Consider the following 23,616-nt stretch of genomic DNA (forward strand, 5'->3'; position numbering starts at 1 on the left):
ATATGCCATATGTAGATGGGGGATGGTTGGGGAAGGCTTGAAAATAGAGTGAAAAGTCTGCCAAGCCAATTAAACGTGTCATTGCTGCAAACTTCGATAAACAGAGACACTGATTTTTATAGAATAAAGTAGTATATAAACTCCAAAACAGAGAGAGAGAGAGAGAGAGAGAGAGAGAGAGAGAGAGAGAGAGAGAGAGAGAGTACGCAAAGACTAAAGACGATGGTGAGTAGGCAACCAACCTGGCTATACTACCGTTTAACTTCCCAACAATACTTTCTTATACAGTCGGTTGTCCTTAATTGGCTGAGTATTAAGACAAATACACCCCTCACGCAACTTCGAAATTGCCTTAGTCGCCTTTGGATGACATGTTAACTACTTTTGTCTAACGACTCAAATGCCTGTAAATTAATCTAGGTATTAGTTTTGTTGTCGTTATTAGTGAATTTTGACAAATAAAATATGTAGTTTTGTCACTGTTTTATATTTGCTAATTTAGTTAAGCGGTAGCATATATAGTTAGTTTATCATCTTTGCAAAAAAAAAATTTGCATAAAGAATTATGCAAGATGCATGTATCACCTTGTACCACGTTTATGGTGAAATATAATGAGAATAAAACCTACTATTATAGAGCAGTCATTTCTCGAGTTCCATTTTTCCTATCGATTCACCGAAAATTTGGCATCATTTAGAAGAAAAAAAACATATAAAACCATTAAGAGTGGAGTAATTGAAAGTATTAGTCAAGTTGAAGGGCATTATAGTAATCTCAAATTTATCAAAGGGCACACGAACCATGCACTAGATTTTATAAAACCCGAAGGTGGTAGCTTTTCGTTGTCTCCCGATTCCATCTTGTTGCTTAAACACAAAGTCCTCCAGAGCAAACGCAAATTAAGATGCTGAGCCATTTTCACGGCTGCAACAATCTGGTGACTATGATCATGACCTTCATACCAATCTTTTTCTTCTTCTTGTTCGGATCATCTCCGGCTGCAGCAGCCGGACGTGAGATTAACCCTTTGGTGGAAATATCTAGCAGAGAGGACTTGATGCAAATGGCTGGATATGGAGAGGAAAGGCTCTCCACCGTCCTCATATCGGGTACAGTTTTTTGTCATGAGACTTGCCTGGGGGAGAAAGCTCAAATTGATCCCCGTCCCGTTTCAGGTTCGTTAATGTCCTATTTCATTGATGACTTCCGTTGCACAAGATCTTGTCTGAATTAATGCCGGAAAAAGAATCTTAATTGGAACATAGATTTCGTGAGGCCGAGCAAAAAAAAACATAAGAGTTCATGAGTGTACTGATTCGCAAAGCAACTCATTCATGCTTGTTGAGGCTCAGAGAGAGAGAGAGAGAGAGAGAGATCATAGTGTAAAGTGTTTTCTTGACTCTTGTCTATCGATTTCACTGGTTAGAGATGAGCGTGGTTAAACATCAGAATTGTTCCAATCATGGTGGATTTTTTAATTTTTAATTTTTGCCAAGTCCAATCATGGTTAGGAATTAGGACTTACTTAAGGTTTTGATCTCACTTGGTTCAAAACTTTGGCACGGTAAGTTAACAGAAGAAAAAATAATCTGGTTTGGTGATAGCACTAAAATTAAGAAAGCTACAAAAACACTGCAAACGAAAATGCCATGGGCGAGGAAGGACTAAATTAGTTATCATAGAGATATATAGCTAAAAAATGAGTCATTTACTGAAATGAATTGAGCATATGCTTAAAGAAACAATGAAAAAATGATTCATACAGCAGGCTCCAAGTGAACGAGGAACACGGCATAGTAGTTTTGGTTTGTTACATGAGACGTATTATTCCTTTCACCAAATTCTGGATTTCCAAGCTTACATGCCAATAACGTCGACCCTCCACTGCCTCTTTCCCCCAATTATGGTTTTCCAATTTCTTCCTCTCTACTGGTTCATATAGTAATCCTGATAGGTTTTCCAATCTTTACAGGTGCTTTGGTCGCTGTCTCGTGCCATACAAGTGGAAAAACAAGCAAATCAAATTGGGTAGAAGTCAGTACAGATGAATTTGGAGATTTCCTCATTGATCTTCCTTCCCACCTCCATGCAATTCCAAACTTAGGCAAAAGATGTGTAGTCAAAGTTCTTCGGCTCCCAAAGCACTCGCTCTGTCACCCAGCTTTTACCGGGAACCAAACTGAATTGAAATTGTCATCATCTAGGAACGGCATCCGTACTTACACGGCTGAAAGTTTAAACTTGACACCAAAACCTTCAGAAGGATGCATAAAGGAGACACCGAAGCAAAAGGTGCCATCTGACCACCCTACTGATGTGTAAGATTGAAAAATGGCCACAGCTCAATTGGATGGCGCTCTAGTCACAACATTTGAGTTGATAGGCGTGATCCTGCCTTATCTACCAGTCATGTAAATATGTGTACAGAGAGAGAGAGAGAGAGAGAGAGAGAGAGAGAGAGAGAGAGATTACATGGAAAGCTATGAGTGACTACAACTAAGCACTTTCAAAAAAGATGTAATTCTGTATCAGATGTATTATAATTGTTCCCTGAATATTACATTCAAAATGCACGTTGTTCTACTGAGATTGAAAATAGGTAAACATATACCAAGATCCTTGGTGCATTCTAAAATCAGAACTGTAAACAACCAATAACCAGAATCTAGGAATCCAATCAAGAATTCTCCATATTTTTCTGCTGAGCTTCAGATATGATGTACTTAGCAACATCAGCACAGCAAGTAAGCCTATCTGCTTTCTCATCAGGGATCTCAATCGAGAATTCTTGCTCGAAAGCCATAACTAGCTCCACTCTGTCCAGGCTGTCAAGACACAAGTCCTTCTGGAAATCAGCTGCTTCCGTAACCTAATCACAGTTCAACAGATATCAGGATCAATAAGTCAGCACTGTTGATCTTGCCCAAACAAGGCCTTGCCAACTGCATTCTAGACAGTCCTAGTGACAATATTCAGCATAATAATCTAACTGTAGAACATAGTACCAATCATATCCTACCAACATATGTGTGAAGTTACTAAAATATACTCCTACTAGAGAAGGAAAAAGAAAAAAATTATTACCTTGGTGGCATCAATCTTGTCAAATTTCTTGACCAAGCCGATGACTTGAGTCATTATCTGATCATGGCTGGTACTTTTAAATGTGCAAAGCTGTCGGCTCAATCTGTTCAGCGCATTCACATCTTGAGTAGGGAACACCCTAACCCTCAAATGACACAAAATCATGTTCCTTGTACTTTGCATTTTAACCCGAGCTGATAACAAAGGAAATACAAAACAATTTCAGACTGCATTGAAGAAAAATCCATCCTTCTCAAGTTTCACGAAAACATAAGTTGCAGCAATAGAGCAGTTAATGTGGAAAAGAAAAGGGGAAAAGGATTGATGCAAAAGAGTTGGAAAAACAGTACAATCGAAAAGTTTCTTTTTGAGTCCAGTAAATTTATACCTTGAAAACTGTTAATGTTATAGCTATTTACAAGGCATGCAAGAAAAGTTGTTGTGCATTAGCATCAAAACACAAAGAACCCAATTGCCTTGCAAAAGTCAACGTACATTAATCTGGGCTCTATTCTAAACATAATTGAGTAGCAAAATGCAAATAATACAATGCAAATAATACAAGGACAGTCATCTTTTTTATAAGCAAATACAAGGACAGCCATCGTTCAATAAAAGTGGGATTAGTAGCAATAAAAGAAATTGCAACTTGCTAGCAATAAAACAACTTTCTACTTGAAGAGCAAAAAACATGGCACAGAACCATTGTTTCCCTGTTGGAAAAACAATTGATTAACACCATCTTTGAAGACATCCAAGGCCTTTGATCAACTGTCTATATCACTGCACATTCCCTCCATCCCTTCTTCATTTATCTCTATGCCACAGAATTACAGGTAAATAGTATGCTAATTGTTGTAATCATGTTCAATAGACACAGCCCAGAAGATCTGATGACAAGCCAAATTTTCTGATATCACGACTAAAATGAACGTACAAGACTGAAGTATATGTACTAACACTCTCCCACCCAACCAATATGGTTTGAATGTGTCACGGTAAGAGTACCCTTATAAGTGACAGACTCAGTAAAACGACATCTCATAGAAAGATTTACGTAGTTGCAAGACTAAGGGAAGAGTACAGCATAAACAGATATTAAAATGGATAGGTTGCCAGAGACTGACCGGTCAATAACAGGCGCGTTATGACTCATGCCCTCTTCCGATTTTCAGCAGAATTAATTTTTTGGTCTTTAAGGGCAGCATTTGCAAGTTTACAACTGAATATACTAGTTCTCGCCCATAAGTACATAACACAGACAATAACCCCCTAACCATACAAAATTTAGTTTCAACAGCTCCTGAAGGGGTTTTATAGAGATAAAGTTAAGGGTGAGCATATGCTAATTGTTGTAAAATCATGTTTAATATACACCGCCCAGAAGACCTCTGATGACAAGCCAAATTCTCGGATATCACGACTAAAATGAATTTACAAGACTAAAGTATCTACACGGTAAGAGTACCCTTATGAGTGACAAACCCAGTAAAACGACGTCTCATAGAAAGATTCACACAGTTGCAAGACTAGGGGCAGCATAAGCAGATATTAAAATCGATAGGTTGCCAAAGACTGGCTGGTCGATGACAGGCGCGTTAAGGACATATCTCGTGCCCTCTTCCGATTTTCAGCAGAATAATTTTTTTGTGGCATCATTTGCAACCGGATATACTAATTCTCGCACATATCACAAACACTAACACCCTAACCTCACGAAATACTGTTTCAACAGCTCCTGAACTGGGGTTTTACAGAGATAAAGTTAAGGGTGAGGATTTCTCTCACATTTTGCCATGTACCGTACATACCTAACCTCTCATTTGCTGATTGCCAAACCATAAACTTCAACATAGCTTATCGATCATATCTGATGCAAATGATTAGCATCATATCAATATGAAGAGGGATTTCAACAGTAACAATATTAGTATTAACCCAGAATGTAAAATGGAGATTCATGCGTAGTTTGTAAGGAAGGAAGAAGGGACAGAGAACGAAGCAACTAGAAAATAGTTACTCACCCCAAGTATCTCTTCTATACCTTCGTTTTCTTTCAGCACAGAAGAAGGCTGCATTCTAGGTGTTTGCTCTATTGTCTCAAAGTAGGAGGTATTATAATCCCACTTGGGTCTACTTCAGTTTGCCCCTACGCGGGAGGAAAATGGGATAGCCCATCGTGAGATCCAAACAGAATGGCCTATATGAGCCCATTTGAACCCAATTGATGTTGGCTTCTCTTCCTCTTAAGTAAATTAATGGGTACTGATTTTTGTTTGGACCCAAAAAATGCGAATGATAACAAGAGGAGTGTAAAAATATTCCAAATCCACTTGATTTTTTTGAACATCCTTCCAAATTCATTTGATCATTCCTTCTATGGCGATTGCCCCTTTGTAATTATAGAAAAAAAACAGATGTTCCACGGTATTCAGATTATTTCCTTTTATCTCCTTTTTGTTCTTATGTAATAATCACATTCCAATTTGCTATTAGTTTTCACACTCTTATGCAAATTATAAGTTTGTAACCTAGTCAACGTTTGTAAATTTTAAGGCAAATTTCATTATCATACGATGTAGAAAACTTTAGAAACAACAAATAGTACTCTTATGCAAATTATAAGTTCGTAACCTAGTCAACGTTTGTAAATTTTAAGACAAATTTCATTATCATACGATGTAGAAAACTTTAGAAACAACAAATAGTAGTGTTAAACATTTTGAGAAAATTTTAGAACATACCTGGAAGGGTCTACATAGATGGTCCCTCAGGCACAACACGCGTGGTTTGAACCTAATATTGGGTCATCTTAACTATGTGAATAGAATACAGTATCTTGAAAGATTAAAAAAAAAAAGGTGAATAGTTTTAAAATTAAACAGCGAGATGAATGCACTCAGGCTACCGAGACGAACTTAACAATTTTGTGCGGATCACCTATTTAACAAGATAAGTAAAATGAACAATTCAAATTAATTAAAGGGTGTGTTTTTGCTAAATTAAATGGACTAAAACTCAAGTTTTCACTGATTTTTAGGCACGTCATTCTTCTCACATATACTATCAACTAAGATATCTTTTAATGAAAATAACTTGACTATTGTCATAATTTGTGGTAAATTTAGTTTAGCGGAAAAGCACCCTAAGTAATTAAATCCGGGATGGGCTAGGAAATGGACTTTTTTTTCGAAAATTTTATAATTGGGCCATAAGCCCATCATTGAAATTGACTTTCTCAAAAATGATGACGTAACCTTCACATTAAACCCGCACAGGATTGGGCCACCACATTACCATCACTCCATATTCATCGGAAGCCTACTTTTTTGTACATCTACATCATGATTAATCATCATTCTTTCTTTTGTTAGTGTTCTTAATCAAACCTAATAGCCCAATTGATGAATTCTTTATACTTACCTACTTGTGGTTTCAATTACTTGTGTTTTCAATGACAATACTACTTAAGATAGGACATAAAACGTATGACAATACTACTTAAGATAGGACATAAAACGTAATAGTCGGGAGCATATTTAATTTATCGTATAAAAATAATTTTTGCACTTCCGATTTTTATAACCACACTTTAATATTTGTCTTTTTAGAGTTTAAATAAATTTTGAAGTGTGATTATCAAAAGTTGAGTGCCAAATTATCTCAAAAAACTAACTACTATATACGAGCATTCATTAGTTTTAAAGATTGTACAATGATACATAAATGTAAAACTTATGAAATAAATTAGGTCTAACAGTACGTTAACTTGTAGACTTTATTTACACCTTAACCATTGCTTATCTAGACGCTTGTTAGCATGATTAGTGATACAAAAAATATTTCACTTGATTTTCACACTTAAATTTTATACAAAATTTTCAATTGTGTATACTCTGTATGTACTCTCAATATTTTTTTGGGTGCAAAAATGGAAATATAGGTATTGCTGTCAGATTATACCACTATTTGTATGAGATCACATCACAACTATATTGAGACCAAAGCTAAAGTTTCACCTGTGAATGGTGTAATGAGTATTGTTTACTTGAGTCTTGTCCAATCAAGTTCTGACTTTTCACCACTTAAACCACCTCCTTACTAGTATTTAATATCATTATTTCTATCATAAAGGTAACACCTTTCTTGGTGTGAACGACTCTTATGCAGTCATTTCACACCAAAGAAGCTACCAAGCAAAGGAAAAAAAATGGTCACCCTAATTTTCTTCTTTTCACATCCCAGATTTCATTATACAATAATCTTAATTGAAGCTTTTTCACTTTTCATGTTTTATATTATAGAATTTGTATGCGAATCGTGTGTGTCTGGGCGTTAAGTACTTATATATACTGTAACTTAATAAAATATTACTCCAACTTACCATGATTATTATTATTGAAAAGAACATCAATATTAGTAAAATGCATCTTCTTTTTTTGGTAAGTAACAAATATTAAATGCATCTTGATATTTCGTAAAGTATAATACTCCGTATTACATTTCTGATTTCTCTTACATCCTATATTTATTATTCACCGTCTCTATTGGATAGTATCTATAAAATAATCAAGTCCGGTACTATTTAACCAACAAAAGCCAAGCTAATACTCCTATTAAACTCATTGGTCTATTATTACACTGGAATATAGATTCTGGGTGGGTTCTTTTCTTCTTCTTGTTCTAGTATTGGGTAGAGAGGGGTGAATAAATTTGGAGTGATGGGAAATGTCAATGGCAGAGAAGATGGAAGCACAGGTGGTGGTGGTGGTTCATCTGGGGTGGATGAGGACGGTGGTGCACCGGATGAAATGGGTGGTGCACCACCTCCTCACGGCGACGGTGGTGAGTTGATGGGTCAGTCCCCACCTTCTAGCCCTAGGGCTGCTCAATCCCCTTTGATGTTCACTCCTCAGGTCTGTTCTTTCTCATCTTTTTTTTTCCCCCTGTACCCATCTCGGATTGTAAAGATCTCTTCTTTCTGGTCCTGATTTAGGATTATTAGAATCTCATTTCTGGGGTTTTTTGAAATGGGTTTTATTTATTGGATGACATGTGAATTTTCTCCTTTGGATGGTGAGGAATGATGAGATAAGAAAGGGGAGCCCTGTCTCATCAAATCTCACAATTTTTGGCGAGATTGGATGAGAAAGGAGAAGGGCCAATAAAAAAAAATTATTTTTTGTACTTTTCTCACCGTTTCTCACAAAATGCTGAATCCAAATGAGTGATGTCACAAGAAACTATAACCTTTTCCTTTATTTTCTCATGAAACCCCTCCATCCAAAGGTTAGTTTGTCAATTGGTAGTTGCGACTTTCAATAGTGATTGGATCTGTGTAGGTGCTGCAGCTTTGATGAACCGAGTGATATTGCGAAATTCTATTTTTGGGGATGATTGTTTTGTTTCCTGTAATTGACTGTGTGTTCCCCCTACTTGTTTGATGGGTGTCCGAAGAGGAGTTGTTATTTGTTGTTCACTGGAAATGGAGAAAAGCAAAGCTTGTAACATATTCCTGGGCTGTTCCTGTGACTTTAATGCTTGTGGATTTGATCAGAAAATTGATGTTTGAGAGGTTAGATTTGATCAGTTTAAGGAGTTATAAGGACCAAGTGCGAATATGCAGCCTTTGGAATATCTCCAACAGAATTTTTGAGACTGCTCTCTACTAAAGTTTTGTTTGGTTGTTAGTAGCTTGTAATTGGGTTTAAGTTGTATAGGTTTTGATTTGTGGGCTCATGCCCTTTTATTTTTTGGATGGTTGGTTATAAAATGTGCCATTTACCAAAAAAAAAAAAGTGCGAATATGGAGACGAAATGCTGAAAGCTGTATTTTTGTTTGCTGGGAGCAAAGTTGTTTACAAAAAACTACAGGGCTGAATGTTCTGTGTTTAATGAGCTTCATGTAACGCAAATTTGAGTATAAGCTGAGCATAATCTCCATATCTGTTATGCTGTTGATTTGTACCATGCTCAGTGCCTCCTCGATGTTTCCTGCTGTGACTTGTGAAGTGCCTGCTGTCTGTTTTTAGGAAAATGCACAAAGGAGTTGCTAGTTTAATCTTTTGTTCTTATGATTTCTTAGGTCCCGGTGCTGCCATTACAAAGACCTGATGAGCTGCACGTCCCAAGCTATTCGTGGATGCAGACTTCCACAAATTATGAAGACATAGTTAGTGAACAAGGAATTCCCACAATGATTACATGGAGCTACGACGGGAAGGAAGTTGCTGTTGAGGGTTCATGGGATAATTGGAAGACAAGGTGAAAATTGTTTTTTTCTTTTTTGGTTTTCTAAATTCATTTGGGCCTTGTAACTGTAATCTGATATACAATTCGCCCCCTTTTGATCAGAAAGCCTTTGCAGAGATCAGGGAAGGATTTCACCATTATGAAAGTGCTTCCATCAGGGGTTTACCAGTACAGGTTTATTGTTGATGGACAATGGAGGTATGCACCTGACATGCCTTGGGACCAGGATGAAACAGGCAACGCTTACAACATTTTGGACTTGCAGGTAATCTCCAGCTTTCTGTAGAAGTATGGACTTGAGAAGATATGTTTGAGAACGTAGTGCGTGTTACATGGTTCTTGGATGGATTAATAACTCCTGATTAGCGTGTAACTACTGCTAGTGGAGACAATTAGGACTGGAATGCTGGATTTGTTCTAAATATTCCTAAGATATTATCGGGAAAATATTTGCCAACTTTTTCGTTGAAGTCGATTCAGGAATGTGCTTCCGGTAGTGTTGCACAAGCAAATTTTTCTTGCAAAAGGCTGGCTCTACCTTAGGTCAAATACTTGCTTGTTGTCATTTCTTTCTTCTTTTTTATGAAATCGGGTTGTCACTCTATTATGCCATTTCCATCACCTTGTTATGCCCATGTTGCTCGTTTTTCTTGGATGAAGTTGCTCCTCCTTTCTTTGTGGTGTTTCTTCTCTGCATACGTTCAAGATATTCTAGACAATTATTCTCTATCTCTGGTTAGTGGTTACACTGGTTGTACAGTCGTACTTCTAGCTTCTCCTAGATATTCTAGAAACGAAAAGAGCTGGAAAACTTAATGAAGGCTCCCGGAATAAGCTATCTATATTGCTAAAATACATACATTTAAATTCATACGGTTTCAGGGGGTATGACTTGAAAAATTAGAAGTCCAAGATGGAAAACTAAAAAGTGGACAGCTTTCTAGGTGTAATTGCCCAAAACTGTAGTGGCTTGAGTCTGATGTGTCATACATTCAGGTGCGTATTTTTACTTCTGTGCAATGACTACAAATAGCATGACAGTTGTTATTAGCTACCACATCATGTAGGCATCTAGCCGTTTCAATTAGCTAGGAATTGGCAGCCGCAGGCAGCACACTACCTGTCCTTTACTTGCCCAGGGCTCTGTTCTATGAGTTGAGCTAAATCTGGTTAAGGTGGATGATGGTTTCCAGGTCTGAATTACAGCATGGATCGAGTATTTGGATGTTGGTCCTAAGAACGAAAGGTACATTGGGAAGAATATCTATAGGAAAGTGGTCAATTAATGGTCGGATTTCAAGCTGAATGTTACCATTCCTTTAACAATGCAAAGTGCTGGTACTTCGTTATTTGGAAGGTTAAGCAGATACGTGCTTCTATTGTATTGCGGGCACCTGATTTTGGTAACATTTTCTGCAAATATTTGCCGCAATAAGGAAATTAACCCATTTAGGAATGCAACTGCAGACTTCCCTGGGTCACATCAGTCAATCCAGGCTACATGTGTTGCAGTACTTAGCAACAAGAGGGCCAGGTTGGTCTTTTGAACCTAGGATCCTGATATCCATCACAGGACCCTAATTGGGAGCTTTGTATTAAGGCTACACTATATTGAGTGTGACTATGTAAGAATGCAAAGTAATTGCAAACCTTACACTCTTCTACGTGTTTCCCAGGGCAATTGGGTATTTCCTGTATCCCAATAACATCAAATGACTGATGTCTACTCCTCTAAAATGGTTAACTTTGTTGCTAGAAGAAAAGGTTATGTCTGGTGGCATCTTGCCACGACCAGTAAAAATTGGATGGAAGACTCTGGCATACCTTTGTAAGAAACTGGCTATACATGTGATTCCCCTGGTGATTACGTTTATGTTTTTTTATCAGTAATTTAGGTCCCATTGACAGCTACTACTATTTTGCTAATTTGTGCCGCTGTTCTGTCATACATTCTCCTATAGTATTGTACGTGTTTAGGGGCACAAATTTGTGTGCATACTGAACTCAACAAGTGTCATTTGATGGAAGGATCTTTATAACTCGTGATATCATTTATTATGAGGTCCTAGAGTCCCTCTAGCCTAGTATGGTAATTCCGTTTGAGAAACATCAAATACTTGATTGAGTGCTCTTGGCAAGCAAGCACGGCAGAAATTAGAAAGTTACAAGCAATGACCGCAGAAGGTTCAAGTGGCTACGTCACATGCATGTTGCTTTCGAAAATATGTGCGTATGAAATTTGGCGCTTGCCTCATTTATTGCCTCTAAAATTGGTGGAAGCTATGGCTAGTATTTGGCAGTTTGTTCTCCGAATCTCTGCAAATTAATGGATGGGAAGCGCATTGTGATGTCAACAACAGAATTTCAATTCCTAGATGTGCAGTGTATAAGCCCTGGATTTCATCTCGAACCCCGAAGTCTGTTCTAAGCATGAGCTTTATGGGAATGCGGGAAAGAATTGATTTTCTGGGGCTGCAGTGTTCAAGCGTGACAATGGTTTTTCTGGGTTTGCCAGCTTAACCCTAGCGAGATGGAGCTCGCTCCATAGTGGCCTTGCAGTTTTTGAGTTATGTTTCTGCAGTCCAGATCTAAGTGCAACGTATTTCTCTCTTTTGGTATGCGAAGGCAGAAGGCCTGCTTTGGCTGAATAAGCCAGTTGACTTTCTTTTTCTTTTTTTTCTGTTCTTTTTTGGCTTGTTTTTGTCTTTATTCAAAAAATTTGAGTTTTGATCATAATTTTTGTCTTTTTCGATTCCTCTCATCGAGACGAACCAATAATCAAGAAAAATTTGACACGAAACTAACAAATGCAGAAAAAAAAATTGAATAAAGTAAAAAATAAGCCAACTGGCTTATTAAGACAAACCAAGCCGAAATAGCCTGAGATCATCCTAGAGGGATACCTAAAGAGAGAATTCTTCATTGTGCTTGGAGATTTAGCTTAGATCTATGGGTGCTTGAGGGTTATTGGAGATCTCGAAGGGTTACTTCATCTTCTCCCTTTGAAGTTTAAGCCCTTCGGTGGATTCTGACAGAACTGTGGCGGATTTTAAAGGTTAGAGTCATGGATTCAAGGTGGCATCAGTCAAGGTCCCAGGTAGGTTCGATTTTGAAGGCATGGTTTGTTCATATGGATTCATGCAGTGTAGATCATGCTCAAGGGAGCAATGCGCATGGATTTTGCAAGAGCAACTTAAGTCCATTGGTTGGGATTCAAAGTATCCACAAAGTTGATATAGTGTTTGATATTCAGACCAGGTCCAGTGGTTTTTCTCTTTTGGGGGTTTCCACGTGAAAAAATAGTGTTTCTCTTCCATTGTGTGCTTAAATTATTATCTACTTGTGATGACTGATGGATGTCGTTATATTTCTGGATAATTTAGCATTAGATCGTTGATTGTGAGTTGTTGGTAGAATTGCCGTTAGGTATTTTATAAATAGCTTAAGCTATTCCGTTGTGTTGAATCGACCGTATTGCGAAGTGACTCAGTTATGGATGTATTTTGCAGGATTATGTCCCAGAAGACATTGAAAGCATTTCTGGTTTTGAATCTCCTCAGTCACCAGAATCGAGCTATAACAACTTCCAACCTGGTTCAGAGGATTATGCAAAGGAGCCACCATTGGTTCCTCCACATCTACAATCGACTTTGCTCAATGTTCCATCATCCTACATGGAGATTCCACCTCCCTTTTCAAGACCTCAACATGTGGTGCTTAACCATCTTTACATGCAAAAAGGAAGGAGTAGCCCTTCTGTGGTGGCACTTGGTTCAACAAATCGGTTTCTAGCTAAATATGTGACAGTAGTGTTGTACAAGTCCATTCAAAGGTAAAAATTTGCAATACATCTGAGTGGACGGAAGTTTTTACCATTGTTATGTAAGTGATGAAACTACTGAAGGCCAATGTTATTCTGGAGGCTTATATGAACCCAAGGGAAAAAAGCCGCTAAGTAGACTTTGGAGTTTTATGCGACAAATTACAAATGATTGATAACGACCATTGGGCTGACAGGAATTAGATGTTTTCCCACTGTGCTGTTCAGCTCATCATTCACTATACTTATTTCAAAAGAAGAAACTTGTGTAACGGTGCAATGCTGAATTAACTGACATGTGATTTATGTGCAATTGGCAATGGTGAAGCCGTCAAAGAACAGTTTCTTATTGTTCTTGGTTATTTCAACCCTGTGGTGGTGGTACATCGAATGGTACAATAACTGCTTGTTTCATCAGTTTCTTTTGGGAACTACTAGTATTCTGGTCAGTACTTCCTGGAGTTTTCCTATCGTATCCCTGAGATAAAATCGATAGCAGAAGATAATTCATCACAATCTCGTTTTGATCCGATGGTTACTGGTCATGTGCATATTAAGGGTGTAGAAACAGGTATGTGACATAGGTTGTATCCAGTATTTCCCTTACTCGTGATTTTCTGGACAACTCCTGAATTAGGTTCATCAGAAGTACAAACACTGCATTGAAATGAAACTGTTTTTTGCTTCTATAGCACAAATCTTCTCCAATATGTTGTTTTGCATTGAGTTCCATTTGGGGATTGGACTGGCCGGTTTTCTACAATCTTGTCCATCAAAGTTGGTTGATTTGATGAAGTTTGCTAGGCATGTGCAAGTGCTTCTGCTTTGTTTTATCAGCGTTGAATTTCAGACAAATGGAACTGTGGAACATGCGAAGAACAAGAAAATGCGACTTAAGGCAGGTCTGAGGGGTTCTCAAGTCCTCTGTACCTATTTTGCCTTCCTGGTTATGGACAATGTGAAAATGTTCTCAATCTTTCAAGATTTTTGCATGATCTTAATGGTCGAAAATGCACGGATGCGCCGGTAAAGGTAATGCATGAGTATGAAGATTTGAGCTTGTCTGAGGGGAACACATATACTCAATCCTGCCGAACTGTTCTAAATTTTAGGCAAGAGACAAAGGCTAGATATGTAAACCATGGATCCAAAATAAATTGGTTCCAGCTTCTCGAGCCAATTGCTTGAATCCTGGCACACACAGGTGGCATTTCACATAAAGCCCAAAGAGTAGACAAGTTAGAAGGCAAAAGCAAAACCAACAAATTATGGAAATCAAAACATCCAAAATTTCTGGCAGATGCAGCATATAAACATTTTAGTAGTCATAGGTGTCTCACTAGCACAACAAAATTCCAGGACGAATCATGATGGGAAAACAATCTCCACATCCAATAAGGATGCATTTACAATAACGCTAGTGAACAGCAACTTGTTATTCGAATTATGGCAGATTCTCTGTAACCAGCTCTACGATTTCAATTCTTTAATTTCTAAACTGCAACTATTCTGTTAAGGAATGCATTTTCTTACTTGACCATGAATCTTCAAACACCCAACATTTAAGTTGCATGGCTAGTTCACAAAGTTGCTACTTGAAAACTGGACACCCTTCAACCACAATCCCAGGTGCAATTGGGCACGTGGCTAGAGGACAATGGTCTAGCTCAGTCCCCCACCACTTCAAATTCCGGCCTTCATTCTGCAGAGCAAAGAACAACAGAACCCCCATGAAAGCTGTGCCAGCATCCAATGCTGCAGACAGAACATAGTTATATTTCTGCCACCACCCCTTTCGGTACTTGAACACAAAATAGTTGAAGATCGTTCCAGTGATGAGCCAACTAGCGATATTGGTCGGAGTCGCCGGCGGCATTCCGGCAAATCCGTATGATATAACGGGTATGTTAATCAAGGGAATCCATTTCTTCTCAGGGAAGATTTTGCTGAGTATCCAAACAGGTACTGGTAAAACAGCTCCGATGAGGAATAACCATACCAAGTTCCTGTACAACCCTCCAGGTCCAAACAGGCGGGCTGGCCCAATTAGGCCCCATATTACTGAGGCGTCAAAGGTGACTCGGAACTTAGGGCATGTCCATGGGCTATCTGGATGTTGAGATTCAATATCACAGATGTTTTCGATGTTCCCCAACATCCACCATGAAACTGCAAGGTTTACTGTACCAGCAACAAGCGTTCCCACCAGCTGGAGAAAAAGAAAGGGAAGAATAAACATATTTTTGTGAGGGAATAGTACCCTTATAGGCTGGATTTAATATCCGATGGTGGGTTTTTGGTGGTTTGACCAGATTCATCCAACCATAGGATTGAGGAAGTTAGGAGTAAGTGGGATTTTGTTTAGGTAGATAGTAACACATAAGATATGAGAATGGATTAAAATACTTGGAAGAATTTGTACTATATGACTAATCCTACGCTTATAACATTCATTAAACGTGGCCTTAAAGAGATTTGATATAGTAGTGCACAAGATTGTTAGAAGTGCTGACCTGAGCCATGTACATGCTACGTGGCGGGATTTTCATGTAGTGACCAAGCTTAAGATCAGATAGGAAAGATAGAGCATGAATGGTGCTAATTCGCCCGTAAATCTTGAAAATCAAGTTTGCAATGGGTTTCCCTGGCAGGATATACCCAAAGATGAACTGGGCAATGATATCATACCCAGGTTGCTGCATTATAGTCCACATAACTAGAAGACATTAGGATGGATCAAAAAAAAAAAACTAGAAGACATTAGGATACGTTCTGCAATTTGCTCTAGGAAAGACTAGAGATAAGCAGTGAGGCTTATTACCTGGTTGGTTGTAGCTTGAATAACTCCTATGGGAAGGGTAACAATAAAAGCCAAGGCAAAGGCGAAGAGCATTCCCCACCATGGCAGCTGCACATCTTCCTTCCACACAAAGGACATTAGCAGAGATAGGGCAATACTTCCTATCAATAAGATGAGATACCACCATTGTGGTACTTCTTTATAAGTCTTCATGAGTTTTGCATGGATGTCCAATTTGACGTTCTTCACTGCCGACTTGCTTTGTTTCCAGATATCACTAGACAATAAATGACCAATTATAGTTTTGTCAATTTGAGGCTAAAGCAAGAGACATTCATGTTTGAAGGGTCTATATTGACCTACTTCCTCTAAAAATTAAAAGGAAAAAAAAAAATCAGGTAGTTTAAAGAATGAAAACTTCTTAATGATGACGTCGTTAAGTAAAAATATCATTTTGCACCTCAAACATGACGAACTCTTGCATTTACAACTATTTCTACTTTTGTTGTTGATAATACATAAACAATAGCAAAACAAGAAGTTATTGGTGATTTCCTTTTTCCTAAAATAAGTAACATTAAGTAATGGGCATCAATATAACAACCCTAATTTAGTAAAAATGGGAAAAAAAATTACGCAAAAGGGGAATTGGTGGATACGAAAGAAAATCTCAAGCTTTCTCAAGGTTCTGGGGTTGACATCTCTGAGTGAGAAGCAGCATACCTGCCGTGAAACAAGGCCACATGAACAAGCGTTGCTGAAAATCTTGCAAATCCTGATCCAATTGAAAGGGCAAACAGAGGGCTAAGATAGAGCTTCCCATAACTCTCATAAGCGGGAATATTGAGGTCGTACTGTGGAGTCAAGATCTTGGTGGTATCGTATTTGTGCCCACTAGACGTGAACAGCTGACTAGAAAATAGGGGGAATCTCTGGGCATCAAATGTATTGAACTTCCAGTAACACAGAGGCACAATTATGTATACAAACATGATAAAGCCAACTCCTATATTGAGAATGGAAAACCAAGGTGTCACCAATGGGCTGCCGTGATAGGCAGAAATCCCAGCCCAATCAAGGGTGAAGGCACCGACCCCAAGTCCATGGTAACCAGAACCAACTTGCTGAGCTGTTATACTATGAGGCCACGCCCAGCAAACCCACGAGAAGAATGTCAAGATTGGGAATAAATAGCCTGGAAAAGCGTAATAGGCAAAGCTTGCAGCAAAGAAAACAAGGAAAAACCGCATCCTGGTCATGCCTTGTGTTTTTATATCCTTTTCATGGAGGGCTCTGTCACAAAAAAGACACTAATGTCATGTAAGTTCAGCCAATGAATCAGAAAAAGGAGGAAACACTACAAGTTTCACATGGTTGTCTATTTAATTCATGTCCGCGTCACTGAATGAATTTGGTGGGTAGAAGAGGTCACTTTGGCTTTGCAAGTGCTCCTTTGTAAGACAGAGAATTCAAATTCTCCATTTTTCATGTGCACACCTTAATTAATTCTGGGGGAATAATTCAAAATCTCCATTGAAATCATTAACTGATATAAGAAAAGATTTCCATTCCATTCTTTTACATTCCTCTAGAAAATGGTTTTGTGGTCTTGAAAGAGAATATTGTACGCACTAAGCAGGACAGCCCATGAAATAAATTCTCATCCAGTAAACTTTTCTACACGCTGGCTTTGACGTCAAACATATCAACTTCTTTTTGAGTTAAGAGATTCACTCTCTTTCTCAAGAAAGATTAGTTACAACGCACAATATTAATATGTTATGTTTTCAAAAGCAACTAAACATAGGTCACGCTGGAGAATATTTGTGCTACAATTCCATGTTTCCAAAAACAAATGAAAGTAGAGAACAGAAGAACTCCAATCTGTACTGAAAAGAATCAATCACCCTCCGCCTCCCATTACACATGATATGCGACAACTTAGAAGGGAGCATCTTTGCAAATGACGAACTTTTAAACATGTGCCTTGTCTTAACTGAATTCTATGAATGTAAAGAATGGTATAAGGGAAAAAGAAATTGTACTTTAAGAATTTTTAACGTTGGGCCAGAGAATAAGAGTTCAGAAAAAAAGTTGTTGCTGCACACGTATGTAGTCAAATTGAATTCAACTGATCCCTACACAATCGAGGAAATTCATACACTGGCAATATTATTCGCGTTGCGGTTTTCTCTACATAAATTTCAGTGTAGTAATAATCCTAATGAGTAGAGATCATAAGCACCAACAGGACACATAAACATTAGAGAGTAAAAAGGTGAGACAGACCTAAAAAGAGAAACCTGAGCAACATTTGACGGCCACCACATTTCAACAGGATCTACCAGGTATCTCCTCAACATTCCAGCCCATCCATATCCCACTATCTGCAAGCCAATCATGCCAAGTCAAAATATGTAATGGGGAAGTAGATAGCGGGGTACAACGAGTAATTATTGGGTCCTCCTAGAGCATGGCCAACTGGCGCTTGAGGGCCCCTTACCACCACAAAATCATGCGGGGTCCACAAACGCTGGGTATAACAAGGGCCACTTTGGAGAGTAGAATGGCCAGTCCAATATCCATCAGAGAAGACTGGCCTATCCACTTTGCTTTTGTGGGACTGCCATAGGACCTTTTTTTATGATTCGAGCCATTCAATTTTTGGGTCCCGTGTATATTCACCATGAAATTAGATTAATCCGAGAGAGTCGTAACTACATGAGTTCAACCTATATTTTTGTTTTTAAAAAAGGACGAAAAGCATGAAACTTTTTTCATGAACGTTCTAAATCCGAACGAAGGATATTATCAAAGTAAGCCAATGGTGGGGCCATGGAAGTAAACTGGACTGGTCTGATCTTCTTTCCCAACTACAGAGAAGCTTCTCTGGAGTGGACTCCCCAGAAAATAAATCTCCACAAAACATTGCCACCAACAATATAAATTCGTCCCTATAAATTGGATCACCTACATGAATTTCTTTTTATCATTCTGCATTGTCAAGGATTATATATTCAGTTAAATTCCAAAACTCACCAGCACGAGTTTCAGGTCAATATTAATAGTTGCTTCATGTTGCCTAAATATTTTTTGATTAACTCCCCCCGTCTTAAAAGAATTTGAAAATAAAATCAAACTTCTTATTAATTATTTAGCTTGAGAGAGAGAGAGAGAGAGAATGAATGAATGAATTCTGATTTAAAGTTACTTTTCAAATATATTCACGAGTCGCGAAATTAGTTTTCATTACATGGGATAATACACTTTCCTATTTAGCGGAGTACAAAATTTTATAAGGAAATACTAATTGAACATAAAAATAGGGAGTTTTGACTCTCAACTTTTAATTTTTCTTTTTTCAGATTTCTAAATGGATAAGCAGTTATTCTTTCGATACTTGCCTTTTTTTCCAGAGAAAAAAGTTGAATTAAATTCAATGCTATACTATCGATGACCAAATCATTTAATCTCCAACCAGATGAAAATCGTTAATTAAAATATAAAACCGAAGAGAAAAAACCACATGTACAATACATAAAAGAAAAAAATACTACCTAACACGATAACAACTTCCTCAGTTGATCCTTAATATAAAAGTCTATAAAAACAATAATTTAGGAAAGACAGGCTGGCACAGAAATATATTTATTCATCGCCAATAACAATAACAAGAATATCATAAACTAATCAAAAAAGGAAAATCAAATCAAATAAACTCAAAAGACCCAAATAGAATTTTAAAAAAAGAAATCCAAAGGAAAAGGAATTATTACACAAGTTACCTGTGTGGTCAGAACAAGAAGAAGCGCACACAAGAAGTTCAAGCTCTGCTTATAATAGGCCTTCATAACCGTGATGGCCCCAATCGAGTACGCATCACCCCCACCGAAAGAAACCCCACAATTCGCGATCACGGTGACGATCACGTGCTCCTTCATGTTGAACGGACCCGGGTTCAGGCTGAAGGTCCGGCCCATGAACCCGAACTTTCTGTCGGGCAGGGTCGCCGCCATGAACTTGCCCGCGGGCAGGGCCGCGATTTGCATGAGGATGGCGGAGATGGTGAGGGGCTGGGTCCGGTAAATGAAGAAGGTGTTGAGGAATATGAGGATTGTGCAGGAGGCCAGGCCGAGGAACCACGACCGGAAGGTCATGACGGGGAGGGAAGGGTCGTCGGTTTCCGGTACCACTAAAGCGACCTCTTCGACCGAGCACCGGTCGTGGTTTGGGGTATGGCCGTTGAGTTTCTCGGGGTCGCTGTGGTGATGGGGGGCGGCGGCGGGGGGAAGGTGGTCGGCTTTGGAGGCCATTTTGGTGGTGGCGTGTCTGTGTGAGGAGTAGGGGTTATGTTTTTTGGAGGGGAGAATGAGCGGTGATATATAAGAGTGTGAGTGAGGGGAAGTGGAATGACTTTAATACCCTTATATGGAGTTGGATGCCAAAAAAGGCTCCGTCAGAGTCGGAGACTCAACGCGAGTCCCGTTGGCAAATGTAACAGTAGGATGCGTTGACTGGCATGACTTTATGCCTTTCAAAACAAAAAAGGCCTGCACTGCACCATTCAAATACCTACTCACAAATTTGAACTATTTGTAGTTCATCGACGAAATGACCTGCACTATCCAAACAGTCGGATTGACCATTTTACACGGCTATAGTACGCTCGCACTATAGCATCTCAAAATTAAACTTTTAAAGACCCTTTGATCAAAAGATTTTTGTTTGGTAATCTTATATGCATTATTTTTAATTTTTTTTATAGTATATTTATATTTTCTCGAGAACCTAGTCAAGACGAATGATATGATATATAGATTTGACACCAACCTAAAAACAAAGAAAGAGAAAACAATAAATGAAAAACTAGACAGATAAGTCAAAAAAAGTAGGCTGACATTTCCCCTGGTGAATAATTTTTGAGAAACAATTTGTTGCAATCAAATTGTTAGCTGTTTCTGGTAGTGAATAAGTTATTGAGAAATATTAAGTTATTTTTTGAGAAATGTTAAGTTATTTTTGGTAGTGAATAAGTTGTAGATGAGTATGTTAGTGAAAAATTTGTTAAGAAAGAAATTGTTGTTGACAAATTATTAATTAGTGTGAACAACAAGTTAAAATGTCAAAATTTGTTGATTAGTGAAAATAAGATGCTAAAATAGCCTACATTTTATTATCAAAAACTTAGTGGAAACTCCCGGCTAGAGGGGCATAATAGTGACTCAAAGTACTATAATGGCTTCATACACATCCAATATTGTATAATGTACTTTCGAGTTTCGACTAATTTATTAGGTACTTTCGGAGTGCCAGGTAGCATTGATCCATCAGAGTATCAAGTTATATCGTCACGTAGCACTTCAGGTCAATGAATTATCGATGAATTCATTTCAACCTATACGATATGAGTCATTCCTCTTGTTAGTAAAAGTTATACTTGACATCTCACCTGTAAAATTCGTCGGTACGTGATTTGTTGAGAGTATGGCCATAATGCTTCGGGAGCATCGAATAAGTACTCCTTCCATCCCAATTTAAGTTTTCATTACAGTTCTGCGTGCCATTTTCAATTGTTTATATCTCTTAACAATTTGTGCACAGATTTTATTGTGGGGCCCACCACGGGTCCCACACGAATCATCCGAGCCGTTCATTAAATGTAAAACACTTTTTCAAGGGACCCCATGAAAAATAAGCTCAATCCGATACCTATAAGTGCTCGATCCAACCACATAACTTTTCATTAACCGGAAATCTGAATGAAAAGTTAGATGGTTGGATGAAGCACCTATAGGTATTGGATTGAGCCTATTTTTTACGGGAACCTTTGAAAAACTGTTTTACATTTAATGAACGGCTCGGATGATTTGTGTGGGACCCGTGGTGGGCCCCACAAAAAAATCTGTGCACAATCTGTGCACAGACTGCTGTGTGTGTAGCAGCTCTCATATATTTATCGACCATTGTTTGAGTTGAGTTTTGTTCACCTTTCACTTATCTTCCATCTTATTGGTTAAAATGATGTGAATCTCACCACAAAGTGATGTCATGTTTACCAAAAAGTGTATTGCAGGGGTGAGACCTACACCATCTCAATCAATAAAAGGGCTCTTTTTAGGAGTGTGAACAATTCTATTTCCTGTTCGAAAAGGATGGTGAACAAAATTGCACTCCCATTGTTTTGGATCTAGCTATAGCAGTCATCGTTTTTTGTTGTAGCACTTGTTTTCATATTTATTATTAGGTCTTGCTATTGTCAGCCCACTAGGTTGACAATAAACACATTAAAAAATAAGAAAAACACGTATTTTTGTGTACTTTTAATACTCTTTAATACACATTCACATACTTACTATTGTCAGCTCATTGAACTGATTTTGGAATTTTCTATATAAATTATCCACGAACTATGGGTATATATGGATGAAGGTTGTACCCATAGCAACAGATTCTTTGTAGGGCTCACTCTAGTGTCCCACAAAATTGATACGAGCCATTCAAATTTTTTTAGTAGTCTTGTAAAGAATTAGCTTACTCGGATAAGTTTTAAACTTTAATGAACAGTTGAGATAAATTGTGTTGGACTTAGCTGTGGGCCCACAATTCACCTGTACCCATAGTCGGATCATAAAATTGTTGATCAACTGACGTATCAGTGACCGTTTAGCGACTAAAACAACGTTATAATCAGTGGTACTACTGTTAAACAAGGGTAATTTGGTCAGTGCAGGAGGTTATTAGCTCAAAGCAAAAACGAATGATGGCAGTGGTGAACAGGTGGGTAGCACCTTTAATCCAGAGCGTGATGTCACGTGCCATAAGGCGTCTGACACACTTGCGTATCCACATAAGGTCATCCAGCTGGCAGAAATGTGGTCTTTTCACGTGTGACCCACCTTGAGACCTCCACGTAGGATAAAGTGAACTTCCCATAAGTAACTGCGAATTCGACGCCGTTAACTACATTATTCCCTTATACTCCTAGTAGGTAGGGATGGCAATCTCGGCCGCCTCACCTCGCCTCGCCCCATTCCCCGCCCCAAATGAATTGGGGATTCGGGGATTTTTCGGGAATCGGGTAGAGAATGGGGATAATTTTAAAAAAAAAATGGGAAACGGGTAGGGGATGGGTATGAGTCTGTCCCCGTCCCGCCCCGTCCCGTTTGTGTGTATATATATATATATATATATATATATATATATATATATATATATATATATAATAAGTTATATACATAAATGAAAATTATATAAGAGTACTATATATACATAAGTGAGAAAGAAAAAAAGAAATTAAATCTTACTATCAATGAACATAGAAGTAATTGAATTCACTCACCACGGATAGAAGATTAGTAGAAAAAAGAGCTCAAATTGATAGTTCTAATCGGATAAATATTGTTCACGTCTGATAAATATTGTTCACGTCGAAAACTCATGAAATAGCGTCGTGTTGAGAGACTAAGAAACAAAGCTTTAAAGAGCTTTGCGTGTGTTGTTTGTTCTTGGCGTCTTGCTGCAGGAGGGATATCGGATTAAGAATACCGGTTTTGCCTGTAGTTTCAGTTGGATCCCCAATTCCTCACGGGAATTCCCGTTCCCCGTTTGGGGAGGGGATGGAGGGTAAAAATAATTCTCCTGTGGGGATCGGGGAAGGGA

General features: G+C 38.3%; 4 protein-coding genes across 6 annotated transcripts; 2 read left to right on the forward strand and 2 right to left on the reverse strand.

The window, feature by feature from the left end:
* The first annotated feature begins 838 nt into the window (after window positions 1-838).
* Window positions 839-2,584, forward strand: LOC131314439 (uncharacterized). Its single transcript, XM_058343062.1, has 2 exons — window positions 839-1,176; window positions 1,974-2,584. Exons 1-2 carry the CDS (start codon window positions 906-908, stop codon window positions 2,321-2,323), a joined length of 621 nt encoding a protein of 206 aa, XP_058199045.1. The 5' UTR covers window positions 839-905; the 3' UTR covers window positions 2,324-2,584.
* On the reverse strand, window positions 2,470-5,263 carry LOC131314440 (acyl carrier protein 3, mitochondrial). 3 transcript variants are annotated; one of them, XM_058343063.1, is made up of 3 exons: window positions 5,130-5,263; window positions 3,086-3,279; window positions 2,470-2,870 (listed from the first exon to the last, which is right to left on the reverse strand). In XM_058343063.1, exons 1-3 carry the CDS (start codon window positions 5,161-5,163, stop codon window positions 2,679-2,681), a joined length of 420 nt encoding a protein of 139 aa, XP_058199046.1. In that variant the 5' UTR covers window positions 5,164-5,263; the 3' UTR covers window positions 2,470-2,678. The 3 variants fall into 3 exon arrangements, with proteins under 3 accessions (XP_058199046.1, XP_058199049.1, XP_058199048.1); XM_058343066.1 differs by having other exon boundaries at window positions 5,110-5,249; XM_058343065.1 differs by lacking the exon at window positions 5,130-5,263 and adding an exon at window positions 4,902-5,091.
* Window positions 5,264-7,589: 2,326 nt separating this feature from the next.
* On the forward strand, window positions 7,590-13,357 carry LOC131312848 (SNF1-related protein kinase regulatory subunit beta-2). Its single transcript, XM_058340843.1, has 4 exons — window positions 7,590-8,001; window positions 9,171-9,349; window positions 9,440-9,602; window positions 12,847-13,357. Exons 1-4 carry the CDS (start codon window positions 7,807-7,809, stop codon window positions 13,171-13,173), a joined length of 864 nt encoding a protein of 287 aa, XP_058196826.1. The 5' UTR covers window positions 7,590-7,806; the 3' UTR covers window positions 13,174-13,357.
* Window positions 13,358-14,429: 1,072 nt separating this feature from the next.
* LOC131312847 (oligopeptide transporter 3) lies at window positions 14,430-20,448 on the reverse strand. The gene is made up of 6 exons (XM_058340842.1): window positions 19,743-20,448; window positions 18,247-18,344; window positions 16,681-17,250; window positions 15,979-16,234; window positions 15,671-15,853; window positions 14,430-15,366 (listed from the first exon to the last, which is right to left on the reverse strand). The coding sequence occupies exons 1-6, from the start codon at window positions 20,268-20,270 to the stop codon at window positions 14,749-14,751; spliced, it is 2,253 nt and encodes a 750-aa protein (XP_058196825.1). The 5' UTR covers window positions 20,271-20,448; the 3' UTR covers window positions 14,430-14,748.
* Window positions 20,449-23,616: the final 3,168 nt, after the last annotated feature.

This window comes from Rhododendron vialii, chromosome 13a (assembly GCF_030253575.1).
Source record: "Rhododendron vialii isolate Sample 1 chromosome 13a, ASM3025357v1".
NCBI lineage: Eukaryota > Viridiplantae > Streptophyta > Magnoliopsida > Ericales > Ericaceae > Rhododendron > Rhododendron vialii.